Genomic DNA, 26,619 nt, shown 5'->3' on the forward strand with positions numbered 1-26,619 from the left:
GCTGGTCCCAGTTGTTAAGGCTCAGACAGGATAAGATCTGCTATGCTGGGACCCGGTCCACGCTGGGATCAGATGCAGAATTCCAAAAATGCCCATCTTCATGCCAAGATTCACTGTTGGACCCCTTTTATTTTCTTGAACCATCTTATCTCATTGCATATTGTTCTGATATCTCCCCCTAAAAACATTGCGAAGACAAAACATTTTTCAGTGACATTTTTCAGAGCAAAGGGAAGGGTGTGTGTATGTGTGTGTGTATATTGGAGGGGGGTCTTTTTTGAGCTGATGTTATGCTGCTCTGTTTATAGATAGTGAAAAATAAACTAGAGATTCCTCAAAACCAGAAGGACAAACCTAATGTTCTCAATAGCTTTCAGGTCCCATATCCATCAGTTATTGTGATTTGCTATGTCAAGCTGTGTTCATTATTATGGTTGGGGCCTCTCTGCTGTGTGAGACAAATGATCAGTCATTTAACCCCCAGGAAGGTGCACTGTCTGCCTGGAATCCACAATAAGACTGGAGAAACAAAGAAGACATGACATCTCATGCACGAGACCTAGTAATTGATGTTCATTCCTGTTGCACTGCTTGTTCCTCATCACAGTACAATATATTAGCGCATTCGTGACTTACGAGATAAAGCATAAAAGCCTAAAGGGAATTCAGGCGATGAGATGGAACGATGGCACCATTGGTTTTGACCCCGCGTCACACGCCACAGATGTTTGACATACTGCAGGTACAGTCTGACATCTACAGGACAAACCAGACGCGCACATCTGCTTGCACACGTCACGCACATCATCATCACCACACCCTGTAAAAAAAAGTTGAACCGACTCATGAATGAAAAAAAAAAAAGAAAGCCCTCTTACTAGAAAATACATTTAATTATTTGCTCATTCAGGATAAGCAGTTACATTATCAGCCCTCCACTGGAGGGTTGCTGAGCAGTGTAATGCTGTAACAGTCCAACAGATGGCAAAGTCTGTCCAATTACAGTGTGACACAGGCCTTACCCTTGAACTAGGCCTCTGTGTGGACACTGTCATATTCAAACACCACAAGGACTATCTGTCAGACCACGTTTCCACTCTCAAGGCCAAACAAAAGAGACACATTTTTAAAATAAATCCCACATCCATTTTCTTTATCTTTATTATTCCTGCAGCGCTGGCTCGTTCATCCAGTCTTAATCTTCTTAAAAGGCGTTTCATACGCTTCAGTAGAAAATATTTCATCATTATCAGGCTTTTGGGGCGTTTGCTGAAGATCTGCTCTCCACCTGACTGTGCTTAAGTGTTTTCTGGTGACTTAATAATGAATAATGAGCTCTGAGGAGACAAAGGGAGTGTATGACTGAATGAGAGAGAGGGAGAGCTCCCTCCATCCTTCCTGATGGGAGCTTTGAGGTGCTCTGCGTCGACCGTCCGCCACCGACGCATCTTCCTGCCCCCCCCCCCCCCCCTCTCTCAACCCCTCCCCCTCCCTCTTTCCTCCCTCTCTGTCTGCCGCTAGCCTTCCCGGAGCGGAGAGCACAAAGCTAAGGAGGAAAATCTGGCGTGTCTGGCCGGGCCCTGTGAGCGCCATGCTGCGGTAAAGGGCGGCCGTTCTCTGCGCTGCTAACAGTGGGATGATCCAGAGGGACCGCCGCGCCGCGTCTGCCCAGCTCTGCCCAGCCCGCTGCATCGCTGAGCGGCCTGCGAAGCACACAAGATGTCGACCAGAACGCCATTGCCCACCGTGAACGAGCGTGACACCGAGAATGTAAGTGGGTTTATCCGGAAACGGCGGCGTGGTACCGGCGTGGTACCGGGCGGTGGGAGCGGGGGAACATGGCTGCTTGGCGCACAGCTCGGTGCAGGTTTGTGACGGCGCTTTTCAGCTTTCGCTGCCACACTGCTGCAAACACACTCCACTAATGAGCACTGTGGCGTTTCTTTCTCCGGTCTCTGTCCCCTCTGACGGAGATAGCAGACGGAGCTTAGAATAATCTGAGAATAAAGGTGCAGTTTGGTCCCGTCTGCTCCGGTTTCTGCTTACACAATGAGACTAGCCTCAACAACGCACTGCGTCAGTGTGCTGGCATTAATTGAAACAGAGGAAGGTTTGTCCGTGTGGCCTTGCAGAACACGGCGTTGCTCTTTCCGTACAACCGGGGGTATTTTCTGGTCCTCACCGTCCGTAATTAGGGAGGGTGGGGGAGGATGTTGCCCTACTTTTCAATGGCAACGCTCGGTAGCATCGCAATGTGACATCCATCACCTATCGGGCCCTGCTGGAGAGGAGGAGGAGGACACAGCCGGCTATTATTCACCATCCTGCTGCCACGACACTGAGCGACTGAAGCAGCTCCCACTCTTATTTAAAGACAGGAAAAGGCCAAAGAAATGAGACTTCTCATCCGCTGTGTGAAGGAATGTCTGGACTCTATCCACCTCCAATGGCCTCAAACGGCTCAGTGATAATAAAATTAAACCAGCTCTTGTGAGATCAGTCAGAAAGAGGACTGCTGGCTGTATGCTGACAGAGTCTGACATATCTAGGTTCATCAGCTTTTTTTTTTTTTCCTTTCTTCTTGCAAACAAGACGAGGCACAGCCTTTCAAAGCTTTGTGTATTATATTATGTTACAAGCTCAGGCAGTGAAAAATACCTTGAAGCTGTATTTGGATACAGTGATATCCAGCTCTGCGTTTTAGAGTACAGACAGCTTAAATGTTCATATTCAGGTGATAAAATTCAAATTAGAAAACTGATTCTAGTAAAAGTTATCTAAGTTAACAAACCTTAATGTTAAGTTTACGTGATGGTCGTTATCATCAGCTCCCTGTGTTCAGCAATGCATTAGCTTAGTGGACTGCTAATGCAAGTGTCTAACAGTCTAATGCTGTTTTAGGTCTCACAGACATAGACTGCTAGGCGGCTATTAAATCACTGCTTCAGCAGCGCTTGGCAGCAGCCAACCAGCCCAGCCTGCCTCTGTTTGACTCAAGCATGCAGCCCCAGGGCCCACTAGCAGCTGAACTGCATTGCATAACAGTTTATTACTCAGAGGGCAGAGTGGCTTTTAGTGCAGCAAAATAGAAGCTCTTTCTTGGCTTACATATTTATGTGGTTGTGTGCGTGTGTGTGTTTGCACAGGTGTTTGTTTGTTTTGTTTTTGTTTTTTTTCCAATGTCTACTCTCCCTGAAGACACCTCAGCGTTTTGGAGGCAATGGATGGGCAAGCGAAACAAACTAACAACTGGATTAATCAAACATCAGTGCTTCAATTCACCTGCCTGTGCATGTGCTCTTGAGCTGATTTGAGTTCATGCGTGTGTAGCCCAAGGATGGCCTGGCCATATGACAAAACCCATGAGGAGGTGATGAGAAGAGTTCATATATTTCAGTGAGGATATTTAGTAGCTGCAAATATAAGAAAGATAAGTGCAAGATGTGCACATTCCTTTTTCACTGAAAAAGCCAAAGTAGGCTTTTGGTGCGGAAGAAAGAGGGATGCTGACTTTGGCATCCAATCAACATCGAGCCTTGCCCACTTTCTTCTGTGTGTCTCACACACACTGTGACACTGGGGAGCGTTTGAATCCTGCAGTGTGGCTCTCCCCCCGTCAGGATGAGCTAACTGAGGTGAAGTGCACCCTGCCGGGTGTAGCGTTTCCCTGCTGAAACAGGAGCAGGGCAGCCTGGGTAATCAGACCATGCTTTATTCTCTGGCTGGGTGTGGTGCTCAGGAGCAGAGGATCATGGGATCTCTGACCTGGACTGACATTAGCAGCTGTTGTAGAGGAGATGAAACAGACAACGGAGACTGTGCGTATCCTGTGCCAACATTGTACTTATGGCAAGCTCTTCCTAATTCACCTTCATATGCCATATCACAAGCTCAAGTTTGTTGTTATCTGTGGAGAAACTTGCATTGTTATAACACTTGACTGCTTACTTTGTAGATATTAAGCATTCTCAAAGGCTTAGAGTAAAAGGCATTCGCTTTCATTTGTTATCAAATCATGTGGTGGCAGATCAGGTCTTTAGGTCAAGAGGTAAAGGTGTCACAAAGGGAGAGGAGGGAACCTGATTTTCTCAGTGCGTTTGTGCGCTTGTTTGCAGGTTGCTTCAGCGTGGATCTGTATTTAAATTCATTTACACATGCACAGACACGCATATGCACATGCATATTTGAAACACTAGGTCATTCTTGATCAGAAACTGAGTTAATGGGTTCAGCTCTGTCTGCCCAGCCCATAACCTAACCTTGGCACACACAATGCTTCATTGCAGCACTCTGCTGCATTGTTTGTATGTGTGCAGTCAGTGTAGCAAGAGGAAGGGTCCTTGTAAGTTTTGTGTGTATTTAAATCAACGTTCTTGTCAGGGAATGAAGATGTTGCTGATATCAACTTGTTTGGATTCCCCACAGCACTCATCAGTGGATGGCTTTGTTGAGCCCCCAGTTCCCCCAACAAAGTCTGCGAGTCGCCACAGTCTGCCACGATGTCGCAACTCTTTCACTTCCACAGAGGAGCATCCCCATATTGGCAATTATCGCCTGCTCAAGACAATTGGCAAGGGCAATTTTGCCAAGGTGAAGCTCGCACGACATGTTCTGACTGGACGAGAGGTGAGACCATTAATCACATTTTTGAAATCATGTCAGCTTCAATTTTCCATGTTGTTAGAGCTGCTTATTGTTCGCATCAGGGGACTGATTGACTAATAATTCCCATTCTAGTGTCAATGCAAATGAGCTCACTTGAAAAACTTCAAGTTTTGAGTTTATGTAAGATCAGCTCTCGTTTGCTCATCTCGATTGTTATAACCTCTTGTCTTCTAAATGCAACAATTGCAACCGAAAACTCACATATAGGTCATTTCATACTATTTTTGAACAGTTATTTTGTTTATGATACCAGATTTGCTGCAAGTTAAACCCAGTTTTTGTGTTCTGTTTTCATGTAGAGGCATGAATGAGCTCCTGTCATGATGATGAAGTTAGTTAGATGTTAGTTCCTTGAGTCAGGTCAGGTCACGCTCTCTGTTTCCGTATCTGTCATGCAGTCATACACTACTGACCTGTCACAGTGATAGATGTCCTGTTTTGGTGTGTCTGTAATTAAAGCTCCTGTTTCCCTGACATGAAGACAATGACCTGCAATCTGTCCACTGTCTTTGACTCAGCAGGAGCCACAGTCATCACCGACAGTCCTGACCCACCTCACCTGTCCTCCTATGTTATGTCTTAGCCAATCGCTTCCTTTAATCTTTGCATTATTTAACTCTTCATCTTCTTATTTCAGATAATTCTGCATAGTTGCATTTTTCTTAGTTTACTTTCATGTGATAATAGCATTGGAACTGCAACATACAATGATGTAAAAGCACCAGCTGGATTAGATTTAGTTTTTTTTTTTTGGGTGAAAAGCTTTTTAAAAGTACTTTCAAAAAGGCAAAATACAAGTTAAACTGTGAGGGCAAATTATTTCTAAAGTTCTGCTCCTTTAACGCAGCATGCTTCCCACTGTTTTGGTGAGAAGGTCAGGCACTGTTTTGTGTGCCTGAGTGCCTTTGCTGGCTCATCAGAATGCAAAGACGTGGATCAGAATGAGACCAGGAGCAGGTGGAAAGAACACAACCCACTAAAACCGGTGCTATCTTAGCATGAATCCTGGGAGTCTCCAAACAACAACCATTTTAAACAAACAAAGTGGTCATTTGTGAAAGTATGAGACAGCTTCTAGGTGACAGTGTCCTCTATCTGCTGGTGAGGTTGAACACACATCACGCTCTCCCTCACCAACACACATTTACGATAAGCCGCACTGATGGAAACACTGGCCTCCACTACATGTCCTCATCCTTTACACACCCAGGTCACACAGTATTATTTATGAATTTAATCATTTTGATTTGAATGAAATCACATCTCCACATATTAATCAGCAAGTTATTGCAGCTTCCACAGCCTCAGCTTTCTAGCTCTCAACGCATAGTTTATGTATACTGAGGAATCAAGTACGGACAAAGATAAAGACAGTAAAGCTAAAAAAGAAGCAATCATGTATATACTGTGGTTACGGATCAAGTTGGTATGAAAATTGAAGTCAAGTGAATTTTCTTGCCCGTTGTGGTCAGAAATCACAAATCTGCCTCAAAAGTTGATCAGATCTGAACAATGTAGCACCCTCAGCTAAGAAAAGCCTCTACAAAAACCCTTTTAGGACACAAACCAATGTCACACATAATGATTAGATTGAAAGAAAATAGTAAAGTTACAAAAATGGAGAAAGAGAATGTAACTGTTCAGCAAAAAAGTCAGATACTTTGACTTTGGACTCTGGATTAGAGAGTACTATAAGAGCGGCAAACAATAAATATTGGTTAAACAATTATAGCAAGAATTAACTTTATATGCAGTGTGTAAGTGCAGGCCACATTGATCCTGTATACTAAAAGTACAAATTACATAATGTATTACTGTATAAGTGCAGAAGTGCATGACAGTGTAAAGATCATTGGAACATAAAGTATAATTGATGGTAAGTGACTGTATACAAAGACTGCTTATGGGCATCAGTTAAAACAGAGTGCAGCATACAAAATACAATATATGGAACAATAAAAGTGTATCATGTACATTCTTGCACAGTATATATATATGCATATATTTCCAATTTTAATATTGTAATATTAATTATCTCTCTCTTTCGCTATGAGGCTGGATCCTATACTCCAAACGGTCTCCTAAAGCACACAGACATCGTAATGCTGTGGTTGTGAAAAAAACTAGTTCGAAGGGAAATAAGTGAAGAGGAACATATAAAGCAGTTCAGTGCACAAGCAATGATGACTAAATTTCCCCTTTCTGTTTTCTGTCTGAATATTCTTGTGTACATGTTTTATTTGGGTGCACAATCACAAGACCTGCATACGGTGAGCAGCATATGGCCCGTGTGTTAGGAACGCGCTGAATAATTAACAGTGATGCACGTTGCCCTTCTGTCATAGAGGGGCTGAATTATTCACCCTCAAATCCATTAGAGGGAGAACACGCACAAACTTAACACACAAAACCTGACATATGATGCAATGTCATATAAGGATTCATCAATATCTCAATCTGACAACGAAAAAGGGAAGTATTGGCAGAGTACATGACAAAATGAAATCTAAATATATGAAATTAATATACTGAATCCTTCTGAGTCATGTAAAGGGAATAGTGGAAGTTGGAACAATAGAGTGACACGTGGATCTAACACCTGCGGGCATACATAACCACACACAGACACACACACATGAATGCCTCCACAGGAAGCAGACGAAGGGACAGATGTCCATCTGTGTTCACCTGACCACCTGTGTGTCTGTGTGTTTATCCACACACACAGCGAGCCTCTGTGGAGACTTTCACTGCACTCTTGTCTCTGATGCACAGGGAATATGGAGGTGTATCAGCTTCTGTGTTGGTGTTATGATGGAGTTTAGCTTCTGGGTTTAAAACTGAATGTCCCATCATCTTGTAGGTCTCAGGGAAACACTGTTCAGGATGTATAACCTCCATTCTCTCCAGCATGACTCAGCATTTGCGTCCTGGTTTTTACCTTAACAGACTGCTTGGGATGAGAGCCAGAGTCTGTATCCAGTAAAGCATGCTTAATAAGCTTTTATAAGTCACTGTAATGCACTCGTAATAAATTAGAATTGAATGCTTTCAAAGCATCGGCCATTTCCAATTCCACTTTTTCCCCTCTCCCGCGGTCAGAGAGGTTAGAATTCAGAGTTGCAGTTTCTTTATCAGAATGTAGTTGACCAGTTGACTCACAATGTCAAAAAACATAACAAATCGGAGTGTCTTAACAATGCAAATCATGATGGAAATAGTTGTACTGATTATACATTACATTACATTACGCTACACAAATGATTTTATTATCTCAGCTGTCACACCACCAGAGTCACCAGTAGCCCCTCCTTTGCCATTGTGAATTATTTTATCAGACAATGGTATCCTGTCACACCAACACCATGCTCAAAAATCGAGAAATTTTAATGTGCGCGCTGGTGTTATTTCACTCAACCCCTGTATACTTAAATACTACTAATATTCATTTCATTTCATTGGACCTTTTCATTTCCTGACACAGTACAATAAACAAACCCACTGAAATGTGTTGAATGTTGGACTGAAGAGTCTAATTTTCACTGAAGGTCTGTAGAAGCTCTGAAGTGCTGTTGACCATTCACATTTCTGTGGTGATTTGTCTTTGGTTAGAGTTCTAACCCAATTTGTGCCATAAAGCTATAACTTTATAGTTAAATCCTTTTGTGCCACAACAAAAGCCACGTGTTGTTTTACTAAAATCACATTATACTGTACTACTGCAACACAGCATCATGACTGGGCTTACTAGTGAGTCTGCAGAATAGGTCGTCCAGTGGCTTTATGAAAGCTGCTGAGCTGTCAGAAAGTGAGGTGAACAGGCCTGTTTCTGTGTGCACTTTGAGGTGATTATTGAGATGGATGGATCAAACTGCTGCCCAGGCAGCTGCCGTCCTGCCACAGCCAACAGTAGATCAACCTGCAAAGTCATACATGCTAACGCAGGCAAAGTCTACTTCAGCCACTCTGTCTGTCTGTCTTGAGATTTTTACATAGACCTAAAGCATATTCATCATTGTTGCCAAATATGCATGTATCATTATTTTTTATGGGTTTTTTTTTTTATCTGTGATTCAAAGTCTCACCCCTTCACAAATGGCTGAAAAGAAGAGCTTTAAGGTGTGTTCAGACTTAATGGCAACAATTCAAATGTGACATGTTTTGATAAAGCAGCACATTTCAACACACCCTTTCACTGTTCCACCAAAACACATGCAAAACTAGAATTTGTTCTGACATCTTGTCTTTTATCTCTGTTTGCCCCCAACCCCTCTCATCCCTTTCCTGTCTTTTTCTGTTTTTGTCATCCTGTCTTTTCTCTCCCTAGGTGGCGGTTAAGATAATAGACAAAACTCAGCTGAATCCCACCAGTCTACAGAAGGTGAGTTATGGGCACATTGTAACATTAAGGACTTGGTTGCAGCTCTCTTGGCTAGTCATTCCTTTAAGATCCTGCTGCTCTGTTTCTTTGCTCTTTGAACTCAGGATGTGCTCTTTTCTGTAATTTAATCAGAAGTTGTCAGGCGAGACCACAAGGCATGTTTAATCTCAACTTTCCCCCCGCTCACTTTTGACTCTTTGTTGGTTTGTGGTTCAGAGCAGCTAAAAATATGCCTGCCTGCATGTTTGTCACTTACCCATGTCCAGTATTCATAACCAAATACAATGAAGGGTTTAAGACCACTTCCTGATTACTGAGTCCAAATCCAGCTCTTTCTGCTGATTAAATGCACATACACACGCACACACACACACACACACACACAACCTTTTCTTCCAGTATTAGTACGGACCCATGATTGAAATCGAACATTTCATGTCCCATTACCAGAAACGTGTCTGTCACAAGGGAATGAACCATTCAAATTGTAAACTGAACCACAACCAATGTCTCAACCCACAAACCTATGTTCCCCACTAAGTTATTGGGCCCCACAAGAACTGTAGGATTCTGGTTTTTGGATGCCATGAATATAGTAAATAGTAATAATAATATAGTAATATAGTAAATATCAATAAAATAATCCATACAGAGCTAATCCTCATGGTAGAATAGGTTGTGCGGATGGAAAGCAGCTACAACTACAGTGTGCATCAGCATCACCTACTTCTGGTCCAAAAATAATGCACGTGTGCAGCCGACTGACAGGAATTCTTTCATGGTTGTCATATTATCAAAGCATGACTACACTAATGCTCTTTTAATCACACTCTCAAACTGCAAAGGGTGAACAAATTGTGAGACAGCTGCCGTAATGACTCATCATAACAACGAACCATTGTAACCACTACACCTACGTAAATGGTAGCTGATGTCTTGATGGATCTCCTGGCCTCTCTCTCTCTGTAAGCCAACGAGGTGGGAAAATATTACTGCTTAGAGCGCCTGACCAAGTAATTACAACAATTAGCTTCCTAAAATGCCTGCTATGTATGAGGTATTGGAGGAGTGATTAATGCTGGGCTAATCAGCATTTTGGATTATTACAGAGGGTTAATGGGTGACCAAATGTGGTCCTCTTAGAAATTCTGCGTAAAGATCTGTAAAACAAGACAATTTATATCTTAACAAGCCATTTTTAATTCGACTTTGTTCCTAACATTGTTTTCCTCAAGCAAAGTACATTTATAATTGCCTTGGAACTTAATGAGATCCGACAGCAATTCCTAAGCCAATCAGTGTGAGAATGCTGTTAGAATTTCAAGCTCTCAGTTTCATATTCATCTAATCTGGCTGAGATAAATTTCATTGTGTGAGCTCTTTTGTTTAACAGCTATTGTGTGGTTCTACACAGAGAAGTAATGAACATTTAGAGGTGCTGCGTGTCTGTCTGTGTGTGTTCTATGCGGCATTAAGATTTGGAATATAAACTGGCTCTGACTTTACTGATTTAAGTGTTGTCTGGGTCATGATCAATGACTACCTGTCCGATGGGTCTGATGAACGTAGCAGTGCAGGGATATCATGTGAAACTGCACACCAATCCGGATAGCTCTGATCAATTATTCAGTGGGCCTTTCAGATGTCAGCTGCCGTAGATGTGAAACGGTCAATATGTAGAAGTCTTACAGATTTTTATGGGGGATGAGCTACATTGGTGTGACAACATATATGCATGTAGATATTTGCTGTTTGTATATTGATGTGTTAAACCTGGTGTGTTTGTGTATTCGTGTGTAGACATTATGTCAGAATGGAGCTTAAAACGTATGTAGGATATTTAAATTTTCCTCTTCTCAAGTCTATAGACTGCTGTAATGTTATACAGAAATTCCATCTGCAATGTAGGAGGTTGGCTTATAATGCAGCAGTTATCTCCTCGACCGAATTGATTGTCTTATTGACTCCTATGTGTCCTATGAGATCTTGTCTAAGCCCTACTATGGATGCATTAAAACTGTATTGCAGGTTTTAATGGGCTACTATAGAGGTTTTTGATGGGCCAACTTATATCTGGCAAAAACGAAGTCCAAGAAAAGTTAAAAAAAAAAAAAAAAAAAAAGAAACAACTAAAATTGACTACACCAGCTTGTAGTCCTGATACTCATCCAAAGCAAGTTATGATTCAAGATATGGTTCCAGAGAAGAAGAATTGAAGATGCCCACTCTGTTTTGGGCATCCACAGGATTAATCATCCTGCCCTGTATATTTTTTTCTAAGTAATCTTCCCCTTTAATGGGAATCTTGTATGATACTGTCTACAACTTGGTTTTGTAGTGATGGCAATATTTGTCACTGATATTAGTCATTCCAGTGTTTTTGCTTTCAACCACTTGGTTTGTCGGAGGGACTTATCATTTTTAGAAGTTCTTCTCTTTGCTTTTCTCTTTTCCCATCATGACTCTAGCCCTAAAATGGCAGCATGAAAGTTTAAAAGTGAATGTATAATGTAAAATTCTAGATGCAACACACTTCGACGTTTTCTCCCTTAGGCATTCATATGAATGTAGTCTACCGAAGCCATAATATGAGCAGGACAGCTTGTAGGGGAATAAATTAATCAGCAAAATGTACAGTTTCAAAGTTAAAGCTGCTGTTCTGTATAGCTGAGCAGGCCGTTTCTAGAGGCAGCTACAAACAACAGACAGGCTCGATTTTTGATTCACTGACTCAGGTTTTTTACATGCATCAAGAGCAGAGGTTAAAGGATTCTCTGGGGCATCTGAAGAGCAAACCTCATCTCGTTCCTTTGCCCTATTATGGAGTAGATTGAACATTTTGCATTGCAGATAAACCTAACCCTGAATGACGCACACCACAAGTGTTTGAAGACTTTTTTGTAATCGTATTTGTTGGTCAGTGTGGGTGACTGGGTTTAAGATGTGTGATTTGGCCACATCCGATCATCAACTCACTCACTAACAGGAGCTGTTTCATGTTTGTCTGTCAAAATGCCACTGATCTCTCTTTTTAAAGTCTCAGAGGAGCCTGGCAGTGAGCACACCATCTGGCTCTGTAGGCACAGCCGGCAGATCCTATACAGCACGCGTGCACACACAGTCTGCACTTACACGTACCAACACACACAGGGGACAGATCTATGCTGGCAGAAATTGACTTTTTTCAGTGTGGCATAGTACTGAAAACAATTCACCTTCATGCATTCATTCCTACACCGTTCCTGTTTAATTCAGATACAAGCACATTCTTCCTTTCCACCATCCTAGGATTTAAAGGAATGTTTAAAATGCAGAGGCACAGTAATGGTGTCAGATCTTAGGATCTATATCTTATCACCTATTCTCCTGATTTTATTCTTGTCAGTCTGGTGTTTCTGTCAAAAAAAAATAAGCAGATGCCAGAATGAGACATGAGGTATGAAGTTCTGATCTGTTCCTTTACTGCCCATTGGTGCTCTCTGCCCTGTTGTGACTTTGTGGTGGTGTCAGTGTAACAGGAAATAAGGTCAGCGGAGCTTCCAAAGCACAACCTTAGGTCCACCACAGGAAATGCATCACAAGTCATCTGTGGTCTAGGATGTTGATGTTGTCATGGTTTTAAGGCATTTTACCACTAAAATAGGCCTCTCTGTTAATCCCCTCTTTCACTGAGCAAATAATGCTCTCATCCTACAATCTCATCGCTCTGTTTTTCTAATCTGTCAATAAGAGTTGTTTCTTTTCATTGCTTCTGCAATGAAGATATCAGCAAAATGTTACAGGTTATATGATCAACCATTCAGACACCCAGACCAAATCAGAGCTTGCGCTGTTAAAATGCAAGATCTAGTCACATTTGGAAAAGGTGGGAGCTGTTTGATTTGTGACGCAAAACAGGCTGCTGGGATTGAAGAGAGTAAATGACACCGGCAGCTTCTTCAAATAATAAAATCCTAACCAAATTAAACTCCAGTGCTGAGTCCTGAACTTGAGTCTCCCTGTCATCTATCTGAATGTGATTGGATGATGTTTTCAGGTCTTGAGCGCAGGACGTCGAGTAAATTTTCTGCCTGTTGGAAAAAGATCATCATTGGGTCAAATTCTTTAATGGCTCTTGTTTATGTTTGTCCTGCGCCTGCCACTCTGCATAGCCTGTGAGATGCTGTCAATGCCACTGGCTAACTGAACTTTGCTCTTCTTCAAATGAGTGGAATGTGATTAGACAGACAGCACTGTTATACACATTGCTGCAATATCACAATATTGTCCAACCCAAAAGAAATGCTGCTACAAAACAGTAGTTTGATATTTTATTTTTCACATGCCAAGGCAAAATAAGCAGTACACTAAGCAGTGGAATGAAAGATGGATTCATTACCCTGTGATAAACTGAAAAAAAAAAAAAAAGTTTTATGAAATAATGTTGAACACTGGATGGAGCCGACTGTTGTCCAGGGTATCTCATATTACAAACTAAATCCTAAATCTGCTGGATTTACCTGTTAGTCGATGTGATTTCAACACTGTCACGGCTTTAGTTAAAAGTTAAAACTGTTTTTTGGGGAAAATGATGGTCTGCTCCTGAGTTGGCTCCTGGTGTTATACATCATACACATCATAACAAGTGGCACATTTCTGTACAAGCAGAGGGGGATAGCAACAGAGAGATGTGCCTTTAGTTGTTGTGGTTATTTTCAGCACCTCAGCAGTCGAAGGATAGGACAGGACCATACGCTGAATGTCAGTGACATTTTGATCCCTCTACCTAACTGTGTTTTTCCCTCTCTGCCTCTCTCTTACAAACAGCAAGCAGTGGTTATTTAGTGATTTTTGAGGTATTGTTAGCATGCATACACACACTCATTAGAGGAAAAAATGTCTTCCAGACTACTCATCCTATCAATAATCTCCATGTTGAATGAGCAGCTGTGCTGCTGTGACTGAAATAGTCCAGCCAGTTCCTGTAAGTGCTCCCAGACTGATATCTGCTGTTCTGCTTCTTCTGCATGGGGACTCTGCTGTAATTAAGGCTAGTTTGAGATTCTGGGCGCCCCTAGGCTGCTGGAAGTAGGTCACTGGCACAGACTCCTATGATTCAGGCACATGGAAATGGTGTGCTTTCATGTGTGTAATATGCATTTTGTTTTCTTTTCATAATTTTCTTAAATCATTTTTTCAATTACTCACCTGAATTGACCATTTTGAATAATTTCAACTTCAGAAATGAATTTTAACTCAAAGGAAGTGATGCCTAAATTTGGACTACTATTTTACCTTGTCCAAAACCGCATTGGAAACTATTTTATGCCATACTGTGACTCCCCTTTGTGTCTGTAGATATTATTGATATTTATACCAGACTGGATCAAAGCTCCACACTCATTATCTTCCTGTCAGTCTCCATGGCAGCCACATAACTATTGAGCTTATATTGACAGTCACTCTGTTTGTTGGTGTCGTTTTCCACTGGCCTTCTCAGATTTGTTCTAATTTTTGTTTCCAAGTGGCTGCATGCGTGCTTCCCATGTGAAGGGCTTTAGGGCGATGACGTAAACAGGAGAGAGGGAGAAAGAGAGAGGAAGAGATATGAGGTCAAGATAGAACACTGACTTCTCAGTCCATTGCTTTCACACTATCTTCTATCTTGATGGATGTTGGGATGGGTGCATGGAGACCGTCTTATGTGTTTATTCTTGTGTACTGCAGGATATCTTATGGTTGTTGTGTCGGTGTTTCTCCACTCTAATTGTCTCTGTTACCATAGGGGAATCTCTCAAGCCGGCATAACAACTGATGAGTATGAAGCTAGGCTTGACGCACAGAAGGAGCTGTTACTATTCTGAGCCACTCAGAATTGAAGTAATGGGAACTATGAAATGTGTTTGTGCATGCATGATTTTAAAATGGCTAATTTCACTTACCCAAATATATTACCTTAATAATTTAAATTATAATTACAACAGCTATTCAACGAGTTAGAGGAGACTAGTAATGAGATATTTGAAATGTGTCCCTGAAGCTGGGGTCCCCAGGCTGAACCTTTGACCTTTTGAGCATCAGTTAGATGGAAGTAGCGTTGGTTAGCTGCTGTTATCCTCACTTCTCTCTCGCTAGCTCGCAGTAGCTTTATTTAGCTGGAGTTAGCTTCACTTAGCTTGAGGCAGCTCCAGCTTCCGTCAGTTTGCTTTAGCTTCAATAAAATGGCATTACGTTCAGTTAGCTCACTTTAGCCTAATTTCCCTTCTACATCTTCCAGTTAGCTTCAGTTAGCTGGCGTTAGCTTCATGTAGTTGCGGTTGGCTGGTTGTTAACAGCAGAAGTCAAGCTGAATATTGAAGATGATGAATGGAGGCTGTTGACAGTGTGATTAGTGGTTTCCATGGTGACACAGCACCTGGCGATCAGCACACAGTAACACGCTCTGCTGGCTCTCTCAGCTCGGACAGCGAAAGGAGCCTGTTGAAGAAAAAAAAAAAAAGCGACTATTACAGAGCAACCGAATGTTTTATTAGCAAACTGACTGCACTGCTATGAAGAGGAGAAGCAGACAAACGCAGCCATGTATTTTACATTTTTGTAGTGTGAAAATTGTGGTCAAGGTAGAGGGTTAAAAATCAGGTAGGGTCTGTTCTTTCCTGAAATTCTGGTCAAATTTAAGATGGGAGCTTACGAGGCGCTTTCATCTTTGTTTGAGGGGAAACTGTAACTGACCAGACCGGATCTATTTTCAGCTGTGAATTAATGCACATTTGATGTCCTAGTGACTATTTCAGTAACAGGATTGTATTTGTGGTAAAGTTCAGCCCATGTTCATTCAAGACATCACTCACTGTTCCAGTGTGTCTCATGGTGCATTTTAAATACTTTAGATAAGAGTGGTGCTGTACGGCACAGAGGAATCATTTGTAACAGGCTTTGGATGCACAGTGAGGGGAAAAAAAAATACAATTAGAAATCAAAATAAAAAGAAAACAAATAGAACAAGCAGAGACAGAGAACAGAACAAAAGATTTAGACAGAGAGTACCTGCATGTTGTTGAACCAGACTGTAACTGAGAGGTCCTACAGAGTCAGGCCTGCCCACGCTGGTAACGGTAGCATCAATGACCTAGAAACATAGACTATCTCAGTTCTTATGTAAGACTTAGGGCCATTAGAAAAGATGCGTACACACACACACACACCAGTACTTAAACATGCACAGCACTACAATGCTCATTCTTATTTTTTTTTTACTTCGACATATTCAGTAATGACATTTAGGGTAGTGTTAAGTGTTTTCATTTAAAAATAAATGACTTAGATCTCACTTAGATCTCTGCTCAATCTAAGTGTTCTGCAAACAGGTACATTGCGTCTCAGGTAGTAGTAGATGGTAAATCCCAGTCGAGTGTTGAAATTTAACACTCAAACACATCCTCAGCGGTGCACGACTAGGAATCAGCAGAATGTGAATGATTGAACAGCACCTCTAAGTGGCTGAAGGAGCTCATCTGACATAAACAGCAAGACTTAGGAGATACAGTTAATGATTTTAACTCTGAATGCTCTGTCAGCACCGAACTACTATACTGTACATGTGTTCTGTAGGAAACAGGCTACTGGGGAGTCTTATGAAAAACAACCAAAAGGGAAAATCCCCCCTTCTGTAGTTTCCCACAAGATAGGATCAAACAATTCCACCCTGCAGATACCTAAGAAATTACCCTACCCTCTAAAGTAGCTCAAATTCAGTGATGTTTAATTTTCCAGATCTGCAGGGCTAAGGCATCAATATGAGTCTGAGTGTAATCCAGTTTAGAGTTAATTGTTGCTCACTTTGATTCAATAGGCTCATTAATGGATGCTTCATTATATTTTCTAATGGTGCTTTCAGAGAGCTGGCATGCAGGGTCAATGTTTATAATGCCATTTGATATGTTTTTCGATGCATTAGATATCCCTTTTTGTCTCAACAGCTCTTCAGGGAAGTCCGAATCATGAAGTTACTGAATCATCCAAATATAGGTAAGTCTAAACTGGATCCTGTAGCATCATGATGACCATTACACCAGTTAAATCAGTAGGACTTGATCTGTCAGACATTTTTTATCCTAGATAAAATCAGAGATCACACTTTTTTCACTTTTTTTTTTAAAGCTGCAGTTCAATTGGTTTTTGGTCATTTCTTGAGTGATAATTTTGACTAATGGCTTGTCTGATTTTTATGTTCATATTTGATTCAGACTGAGACATTAGTTTTAATCCATTGAGACCATTTAACGCATACCAGTGTAGAAAGTAAAAACAGTCTGCCATACTGCAAGTAGCTGATTTGTTCCTCCCTCACCCCATTATTTCTTTTGCAGTGAAATTATTTGAGGTTATTGAGACAGAAAAGACCCTTTATTTGGTGATGGAGTATGCCAGTGGGGGTGAGTGACACACTGCCACATGTCCATTTAATTTGTGATGTTTGGTTGATCTTGTGTGCTCCTGTGTGGTATTTGCACATCAGCATAATCATTTACGGATAAAGTGATTAAAATTTTCATCACACAATATCCTGTTCTTTAAAAATCTATGACTCATAGCTGATCATCATCTTAATTACTTAAAAGTAAGATGTGCCATTTGGTAGATACCCCACAGTGAGCATGATTGTATTATTTTGAAAATCCTAATTGTGATGAAGGCAGAACAGACTAATAAATACGTACTCAGTGAATTTCTTCTGTCTACTCCAGGAGAGGTATTTGATTATCTCGTAGCTCATGGCAGAATGAAAGAGAAGGAGGCCAGGGCCAAGTTCAGACAGGTGAGTCATCAGCATCGCAGTTCTTACACCTCTGTCGTCATTCCATTACTGTTTTCACATAGAAGACTGCATGCACCAAGATCAAGCTTCGTCACCAACTGCAGAGGGAATAACGAGTGCCGATAACTTTGTCTGAGAGAACGGGGGCTGAGAACAACTTGCTTATAGATGCTGCTCTGACACCTAGTGGTGCTGCAAGAGCAATAAGGCATATACAGCAGTTCATGAATTTAATACTCTGAATTTATTGATAGTAGAACTATTCTAGCATATGCAACTGAAGTGTTCCTGTCAACTGTAGGCTGTTGACTTCCATGTGAAATGATAAAGACTGTGGCCCTGTGATGCTCAAACATTTTCTGTAAGGCCCTCTGACCAGTCCCAGCAAGAAAAGTTTTCAATACTTACAGTAGGACATTGGCAGCGATTATTGTAAATGAACAATGTTTTCAGTAGCCCAGTGCAGAGTAAATTACCGCTGAACAAAACAATTACAATGATAATTGTATGACGATAATGATTTTATTTATTTTTTGCCATATTAAAAATGTATTTTGATCTAATGAATTTAAAACTGTTTCATCATTCATGTTAGCTAGCAGCCTTGCTAGCTAACATGAACCTTTTGAAGGAACTTTTATTAGTTGGTTCACTTGGAGATAAACCCTGGTATGGCTGTAATCTGGCACAACAATGCATACTATTTTTCATATAACTTCCGAACAGAAATTGTTTGGACATTTTTAAGGTCCTCTAATTATTAGATTTTGCTGCTTTTCTTTGTGAATTCAATATTTTTGATTTTTGGACTCATGGTGAGACAAAAAAATCAAAACAAAAATATAAGACATTATTATAAAGATTTTGTTTAATTCATGCATTTAGAAGTATGCTACACATTTTTATGTCTGTTTTTTTTCTCTGTAATGAACTGTATAACAATTAATTTTTATTATACATGCTGCATCTTATGACATTTGCTGTGTTTCAGATTGTGTCTGCAGTGCAGTATTGTCACCAGAGGAGGATAGTTCACAGGGATCTTAAGGTGAGGATCCAAACAAGTACTTTGACCCTCTCTGATATCTGATTTTGCCTCAGTAATATCCATCCCAAGGTGCCGTAACTGAAGAAGTCTATTAATTTTTATTTATTTATTTATTTTTTTTGCCGTGTCAATCTTGTCAATCTATGTTGAATTTCTTGCCATCTCTTCCCACCCCAGGCAGAGAACCTGTTGTTAGACGCTGACATGAACATCAAGATAGCCGACTTTGGCTTCAGCAATGAGTTCACCGTGGGCAGTAAGCTGGACACTTTCTGTGGCTCCCCACCATATGCTGCTCCAGAACTCTTCCAGGGAAAGAAGTACGATGGACCAGAAGTGGATGTCTGGAGCCTTGGGGTCATCCTCTACACACTGGTTAGCGGATCACTGCCCTTCGATGGACAAAACTTAAAGGTGTGTACTTGCTCTTGTTTTGGGATGAACAGAAGCTTGAAAAGTTCTTTACATATCACTGTTATTTGACCATCTGATCAGACAAACATGTCACATGGGTTAATGAGGTTAACACATCATTTTTTTTTCACCTCCAGAAAAGACACATTGACTTTCAAATTGCCTGAAGGTAGATTCACATTTGTGTCCTCCAAATATTGAATTGCAGGGAATTTTTGTTAAAAAGACTCATAACGTCTTTCCTTTTCATTTCCATTTGGATTGAATTGACCTCCCAAGCTCTATTTTTTTTTTTTTTTTTTTTTTCAATTGTTCATACATATAGTATCCATATTTTGTACCATGAAGTATAAACACTTTTGCCTAAAGGCATATTCAGAGGACACATCAAACACTGTAACTCATTTGAAACACTCAGATATTAAGCAGGGAAGTAAATAACAAACAGTAGATGTATGCATCAAACTACATGAATAATTCTGTTTTAGTCGAAATTTGTAGACATTAAAGGCAACATAAAAAATTACTTCATTATGTGCAACCCCTGGGTTCTTTCAGTGAGGAATTTACATTAGTTAGGATGCATCAACCAAAGATTGGGTTACTAAATCCAGGCCGATTTCCTATGTGTGCCAACAACAAAGCGATTAAACCCTGCTTTAATGATTCTGTGGTTTAGGAACAAGTGCTTTTAAAATGCAGTGAATATAGCAGGCTCATGGGTCCCTTTTTAAGCTACACAAACAATAATTAATCAATTGATCATATGACTACAATGTGAAAGGGGTTGGCAACCTCCTAAAGAATTAACAACCAATTGTTTCATTTCCCTCAGTTGTATAGAACTTTTTAAGTGGCTTTCAGCAAACCCTTCTTTTTTAACCCAGACAGATATTCCTTCAGGATAATGTAGAACAAAAACAGAGCTCAAAAGAGTGAATATTGAACTTACATTCACTATTGTACCACAAATGTGTCTGTACCTGCTGGAGGAGTGATTAGGTAACTTTTTCCTAAAATGTTTGCCAAGACTCGATACAGTGACTGTTGTTTTTTAAGTTAACCCACTCACTATCCCTAAATGGCAAAATGTCATTTCCCATTTTTGTATCATCTCTGTATGTAGGAGCTGAGGGAGAGGGTCCTGCGAGGAAAGTACCGCATTCCCTTCTACATGTCTACAGACTGTGAAAACCTGCTGAAGAAACTACTCGTGTTGAACCCTGTCAAACGAGGCAGTTTGGAGGTATGACCTTGGACCTAAGCACTCCACACACTGCACCTTAACAGAACACATGCAAACAGAGACAAAAAGAAGAAATCCAGAAAACATTTTCATTAATTTGACAGCATGTGTACTGCTTACAGACATTGTTGGAAATGTGCACAACAGTTTGTCACCTGGCTGTCTGCACTATCCAGATCAACGAAACAAACTATTCATAATGGCATCCAGGTTATCTGGGATGATTAGAGCACACATTCACTCAGAACCAGACTGTCTTTCAATGTTGAAGAGTTTTCTACTAATTATAACCATTGCTCACACTATTTTTCACAGCTGGACTTGTGATTAACAAGGTTTCATAAAAATCATCCATTTGGCAACTATCATCATTAGCTTGCGCTTGATTGTCGTTTTGTAGAATGTAACTGATGTAAGTCGTGATTAATTTTGTCACCACAGTTGAAGTAATTGCACAGGACATGCAAATTCTAATGGTCTTGTTTCTTTGTTAGCAAATCATGAAAGACCATTGGATGAATGTGGGTCATGAGGAGGAGGAGCTTAAACCTTACATCGAGCCTGAGGCAGACTTCAGTGATTCATCCAGAATAGGTGTGTGTGTGTGTGTGTGTCTGTGTGTCTGTGTGTAAATGCCACTCTATGATTTGTCACTTGTGGTTTATCTTGATTTATGTCTGTCTTCAGAGCTCATGGTGACAATGGGTTTCCCTAAAGATGAGATCACAGAGTCTCTACATAGCCAGAAGTATGATGATGTCATGGCCACCTACCTGCTGTTGGGCAGAAAAGCTCCAGAGGTCAGTGCATCTGACTTTAGCCGTCTCAACACCATCAGCTGTGCTGACATCATCACCAGCAGTTGATGTACTGATCATATGCCTCACCCTGAGTCTTAATATTTCAGTTTGAGGGCAGTGAGCCTCTGACTAACAGCGTCCTGGGCCAGCGACAGCGACCAACCAGTGACATCAACAACAGCTCCAGCATTTCTCCCGCCCATCCCAAGGTCACGCGCAGCATCTCGGCCAATCAGAAGCAGCGCCGCTACAGTGATCATGGTGGGGATGATGATGATGGTGGTGGTGGTGGTGGTGGTGGTGTCGTAGAGAAGCCAAGTAAAGTAACCTCGTTCTTTCCAGCTCTGAGAGAGCTGTTGGCTGCGTGTTGTGTAGGAGGAAGTTGCTTTCAGTCGCTGAGAATTAAATTTGTATCCACCCAGCTGACGTGCCTCTGAACAAGGCACCACAGCACTTATACCTTCACTGCCACATTTTTATGGCAGAATAAAGCTAATTAAAAGATATTTTCCCAAGTGATAAAGAAAACATTTATCTGTGTGTTCATAGATTTAATTTAGAGTTAACCAGAATTGTGCATATTAACCTTAGACTTACAATCTATATTTAATGCTTTTTGGCATTTAATTTTCATAAGAAGTGTATTGAAGCACACAAATGGGTGACTCAACCTGACCACTGCATTGGTTGTGTAGCAGCTTCCTCCTATGTCATGTGGGGACATTGTGTCTGCCGCCATCTGCTGGCTGGCTGCTTTCCCATAAACCCCTCAGGAACAGCACCTCAAAGCATGAGGAGGGAACAGCTTTGCCTTGTACCTGCTCACCTTGGCTTCTACAGCTGTACAATTATGAAACCTCTTGTTGTTGCAGAGTATATGTGATGGAGTGGAAAATGTGTATATCCTGGCTTTTAGTGGCTTTCCTGGCACCATTTGTAATGAAGACACTGTCCTCATTCATTCTCTTTTTGTCTTAAACTTGCAGCGTCAGAGTTGTAAAACGAAGGATTTGCTTGTTGGAACGTATTTAATCCTGGTTCCGTATGTGCGCCTCTCCTAGTGGGACCGTCTGTGCCCCCGGCAGTGTCATACACAAAGCGTGGCCAGGCTCTGAGTGTGGAGAGTGACCACAGGGAGGAGTGGGATGGAGCACGCCGGCTGGAGCTCAACACTTCTAAAGGAGACGTTCCTGCCTCGCCTCTTGGGGTGCAGGAGAGGAAGAAAACTACAAGTGCTGTGGGGGTGAGAAAGTCAAAGACACATACAACAAATTAGCGTGGGCGGCCCACTGTGACAGAAAGAATTTACAGAAATTAACATCTCATATTTCACTCATAAATTATAAAACATGTCTTTGTTAACAGACCAATGGATCAATGACTCGCAGGAATACTTATGTGTGTGAACGTTCTTCAACTGACCGCTATTCAGCTATTCCCAATGGCAAAGACAGCAGGTACATAAATGTTCACAGTAAATAATTTGATTTTATTGGACATAATAAACACCATTGTAGAAATTGGCATGTTTTAGTGAAACATTTTATTCCTCATGTGCTGATACTTTCTACGCTCTGTTTCCAGTTTGACTGAGGTGTCAGGTAGCACCCCATCAACTGCAATGAGCTCCACACGACCTCGTCACACGAAGTCCATGTCATCGTCAGGACATCCTTCAAAGAGCACACTGCCCCCCATCGATGACAATACAGAGCTTAAAGCCAGGTGAGCATTCTGAGCTTTATCATTCGCTATTTTGGTGAAGATTTGGTGACCCTGTATTTGTTGAGTCTTTAGCTTGAGCTTTTTAGAGCTCTCATCCTATGCCTGTTTAACTTGCAGCTCCTCTCCGCGGGGTCCCTCCACCTCTCCGTCTGCACACAGTATTAGTACTCCAGAGAAGAACCGATTCCCTCGTGGTACCACCAGTCGCAGCACCTTCCATGGAGCTCAGCTCAGAGACCGCCGCAGTGCTACCTACAATGGCCCTCCTGCCTCGCCTACTCTGTCCCACGATACGGGTGCGCTTGCCCAGCAACGTAGGGGCACGTCCACTGGAATAATCAGCAAGATCACCTCCAAGTTCGTCCGCAGGTGAGAGAAAACGGCTACTTAGTTAAAGCACAAGTTAAACAGTTAAAGTATTCATGCTCACCTTTGCATAGTGACTTTTTATACAATCTGAGCAACTATGTCAGCAACAATATGTCAGTGTTTATGAGATTATTAAAGAGATGCTTCAGTTCTGAATGGATTCTTCTTCCATACTCAGTGGATCAATCTATCTTTTTATATCTTGCTGTCTATCAGCAAGACCAGCTGTAACTGAGCCAAGCTATGTTGAGACATTCAATTAAATTTCAATGTGCAAAGGGTTATAAAGTATCATCCATGTGTATGCCTCTGCATGTCACTTAAAAATATGATTTGAGGAATACTTGGCATGAAAATGTATTTAGATTCCTTGATCTAAACATTTTCAGCAGGGGAAACAGAAAGTATTACATCCTCTTCCAGCTTCTTGACAACAGATGTGCCCTTATTCCCTTTTAGCCCTTATTAAAGCAAGCACACCGTTACCCTTTCCTGTCACGATGCCAAGCAGAGGATAGAAGCTCCTCTTCCATAGACCAGTTAGTTCCCAGTGTCACCTTCAAGTTGCCCCATCTGGTAGAGGCTCACAGCTTTCTCTCCTTTTCTCTCTGCATAGAGCTCTGTCTTTCAGGTCTACCCGGAGGTAGGAAAACACAACGCTTGCTGCACCTGTCCCCCTTCCTCCTGTCCACAAAAGACAAAAAACCACTCTATTCCCACAATGACCTGGCCCGTGATTCCTTAACCCCTTCTGTAATTGCCCACACAACATCCTTGCTTACTGACACCCTTGTTATGCCGTGTACTTCCTTCCCTTGTGTCCACTGGCTCCAGAACAAACCTTAAGTCTCACCAGCTTCTCCTCTACTAAGCCATGACATCAGCTTCTCAAGTTGCTGGCTTTCCTCTCCTTACTCTCCCCCGGCTTTCATAGTGCGCTTATCAGAAAAAGTCGTGCAAATTACACAGGCCGGATCAGAGGTTTAGACCCACTTCTGCCCTCCTTAGAAATCAGTGGGGATTAAGGACGGGTCGTGTACAGTAGACGGTAGGAAGCATTTGGTTATCGTGAAGGTGCCTCAAAAAGTGACACTCACCTCATCGTGTGCTGAACCCTAAAACCTAGGAGTGTGGATTCTTTCCTGGCATGATGCCTGACACCCCTCTTAGTGTCCAGTGATGATGATGATGATGATGGTGGTGGTGGTGGTGGCAGTGGGTTTAGGGAGTGTGTGTTGGCATCAGCTCATAGAAGTAACACTTTTTCCTGGTTTATTTCAGGGTGCCTAGTGAGGGAGAGGCTAGTGCCAGGACAGAAACACCAAGGTGAGAATCTGATTGACTCGTGGATTTGACAGAAAATCTGGTAACAAATTCCACCTTCTTTAACTCTCTCTTTCCCTGTCTGTTCTCGCTCTGCCTTCTTCTTAAATTGCTACAGGAGTGCATCTGGTGATACTAAAGAGGACGGTGGGCGGGACTCCAAGCCTCGCTCGCTGCGTTTCACCTGGTCCATGAAGACCACTTCCTCCCTGGAGCCCGCTGAGATGATGAGGGAGATTCGAAAGGTTCTGGATGCCAACAGCTGTGATTACGAGCAGCGAGAACGCTTCCTGCTTTTCTGTGTCCATGGTGACGCTCGTCAGGACAACCTGGTCCAATGGGAGATGGAGGTGTGCAAGCTGCCTCGCCTTTCACTCAACGGCGTTCGCTTCAAGAGGATATCGGGCACATCCATCGCCTTTAAGAATATTGCCTGCAAAATTGCCAATGAGCTCAAACTGTGACAGCAGATCCCACTCAGTCTTTGGTGAGCTCTGGTTAGCGTCTCATCTCATCACTGGATTAGTGTTGACTAACAGGCCGAAATTCAGCACTGAAGGTCCTCACGGCGCAGAATCAGGGTGGACTCGGCTGGTAATGTGCAATACTGGCCACGAATGTACTGTACAGGGTAGTGGATCAGAAGGATCTCACAAGGTTTAACCTCTGTGATGGAGACAGCAAAAACAGCTAATCTTCTAGCACCCACCCTCCCTGCCTTTTTTTCTTTCTTCCGTCCGGCTCTCTGTCTCTTTCATCGGCCTGCTGCTCCTCGTCATAGGATACATTCAAGTAACACATGCAGGATGCAACTGAAGACAACCATCCTACAATAATGTTTTCAATCTCTTTTTCTAAAGATCTACGCTCCTTGCTGAATGACCATTAAAGTTACTGAAAGCTAAAATAGCCGCTTTTCCACTTGTGTTAAGTCAGTATATAGATCAGGCTGGAGTCCATACTAAAACTATGTAAAAAGAGAATTGTACTGTATGCATAACATCTGCAGGTACTGTATTATATATTGATTTTGAGTTCTGTACAGAATTTTACTGTCAATACTGTCTTTTTTCATGGAGTTTGAGTTCTTTCCTAATATAATTGATGTCCCTTAGAGCATTATCCTTTCAGTCTGTGAGTTTTTTTAATTCATTTTTTTTTTTTAAGAGCCACCATTTGAAAATAGTGTTTTTAATTTTATTTAAAGAGCACTAAATTATTTTGTGGAATATTAAAGGGATGTGTTCCCTTGCCTTTTATGTTATATTTTATTTGCCTACAGAAAAAAACACTAAGTTCCACCAAATAGACTTAGTAGTAACTTCAGTTAAACTGAAAATGTATTCACTTTATTTTCTCTCAGTAGCAGGTAACTGATTCGCAGGTCCTGCTGCTATTGCACAAGTTCTCCAGGGTGATGTGTATGAACATGAGAATCTGCATCTGTTTCTTTCATGTGATATTGGTTACTCAATTACAAAAAAAGCAGGGTTTAATTTGGTTTACTTGAGAAAGCAAAGGACAGGGTGTCTTTCCAAAGGACTGAAGATGCATGAGAAGTCAAACAATCGCAGTGAAAAAAGAAGCAGTTTGTCTCAAGGAGCCTTTCTAAAGAGCCTGATTTAGTCCTGCCACCAGTGTGATTGTACAGGTACTTCTGTATCTCCTTGCTTGTGTTTTTTTTTTTTTCTTTTTTCTTTTTCTTCTTTCTTTTTTTTTATCCAGCAGATTTTATTGTATTTATTCCATTACATTGTAATGTGCTGCTTTGTAGAATTGAGGCGTGCACTTTGTTGGAGAAAATAAAAAGGATTTTATTTGTTTGTACTTATTTGATTTCTCAGATCTTAT

The 26,619-nt window shown here is 41.5% G+C and overlaps 1 protein-coding gene across 6 annotated transcripts; it reads left to right on the forward strand.

Annotated features, from left to right (window-relative positions):
- The first annotated feature begins 1,510 nt into the window (after nucleotides 1-1,510).
- LOC115055172 (serine/threonine-protein kinase MARK1-like) lies at nucleotides 1,511-26,589 on the forward strand. Of its 6 annotated transcripts, XM_029520706.1 has the most exons (19): nucleotides 1,511-1,770; nucleotides 4,426-4,626; nucleotides 8,993-9,046; nucleotides 17,005-17,053; nucleotides 17,395-17,460; nucleotides 17,773-17,843; nucleotides 18,835-18,891; nucleotides 19,069-19,305; nucleotides 20,432-20,551; nucleotides 21,046-21,145; nucleotides 21,239-21,351; nucleotides 21,459-21,612; nucleotides 22,413-22,594; nucleotides 22,717-22,808; nucleotides 22,936-23,076; nucleotides 23,194-23,445; nucleotides 24,062-24,088; nucleotides 24,727-24,771; nucleotides 24,887-26,589. In XM_029520706.1, the coding sequence occupies exons 1-19, from the start codon at nucleotides 1,720-1,722 to the stop codon at nucleotides 25,230-25,232; spliced, it is 2,358 nt and encodes a 785-aa protein (XP_029376566.1). In that variant the 5' UTR covers nucleotides 1,511-1,719; the 3' UTR covers nucleotides 25,233-26,589. The 6 variants fall into 6 exon arrangements, with proteins under 6 accessions (XP_029376566.1, XP_029376564.1, XP_029376568.1 ...); XM_029520704.1 differs by lacking the exon at nucleotides 24,062-24,088 and having other exon boundaries at nucleotides 21,459-21,669; XM_029520708.1 differs by lacking the exon at nucleotides 24,062-24,088 and having other exon boundaries at nucleotides 22,413-22,588.
- The last annotated feature ends 30 nt before the right edge of the window (nucleotides 26,590-26,619 follow it).

The sequence above is a fragment of the Echeneis naucrates genome, chromosome 15 (assembly GCF_900963305.1).
Source record: "Echeneis naucrates chromosome 15, fEcheNa1.1, whole genome shotgun sequence".
In the NCBI taxonomy this organism is placed as follows: Eukaryota; Metazoa; Chordata; class Actinopteri; order Carangiformes; family Echeneidae; genus Echeneis; species Echeneis naucrates.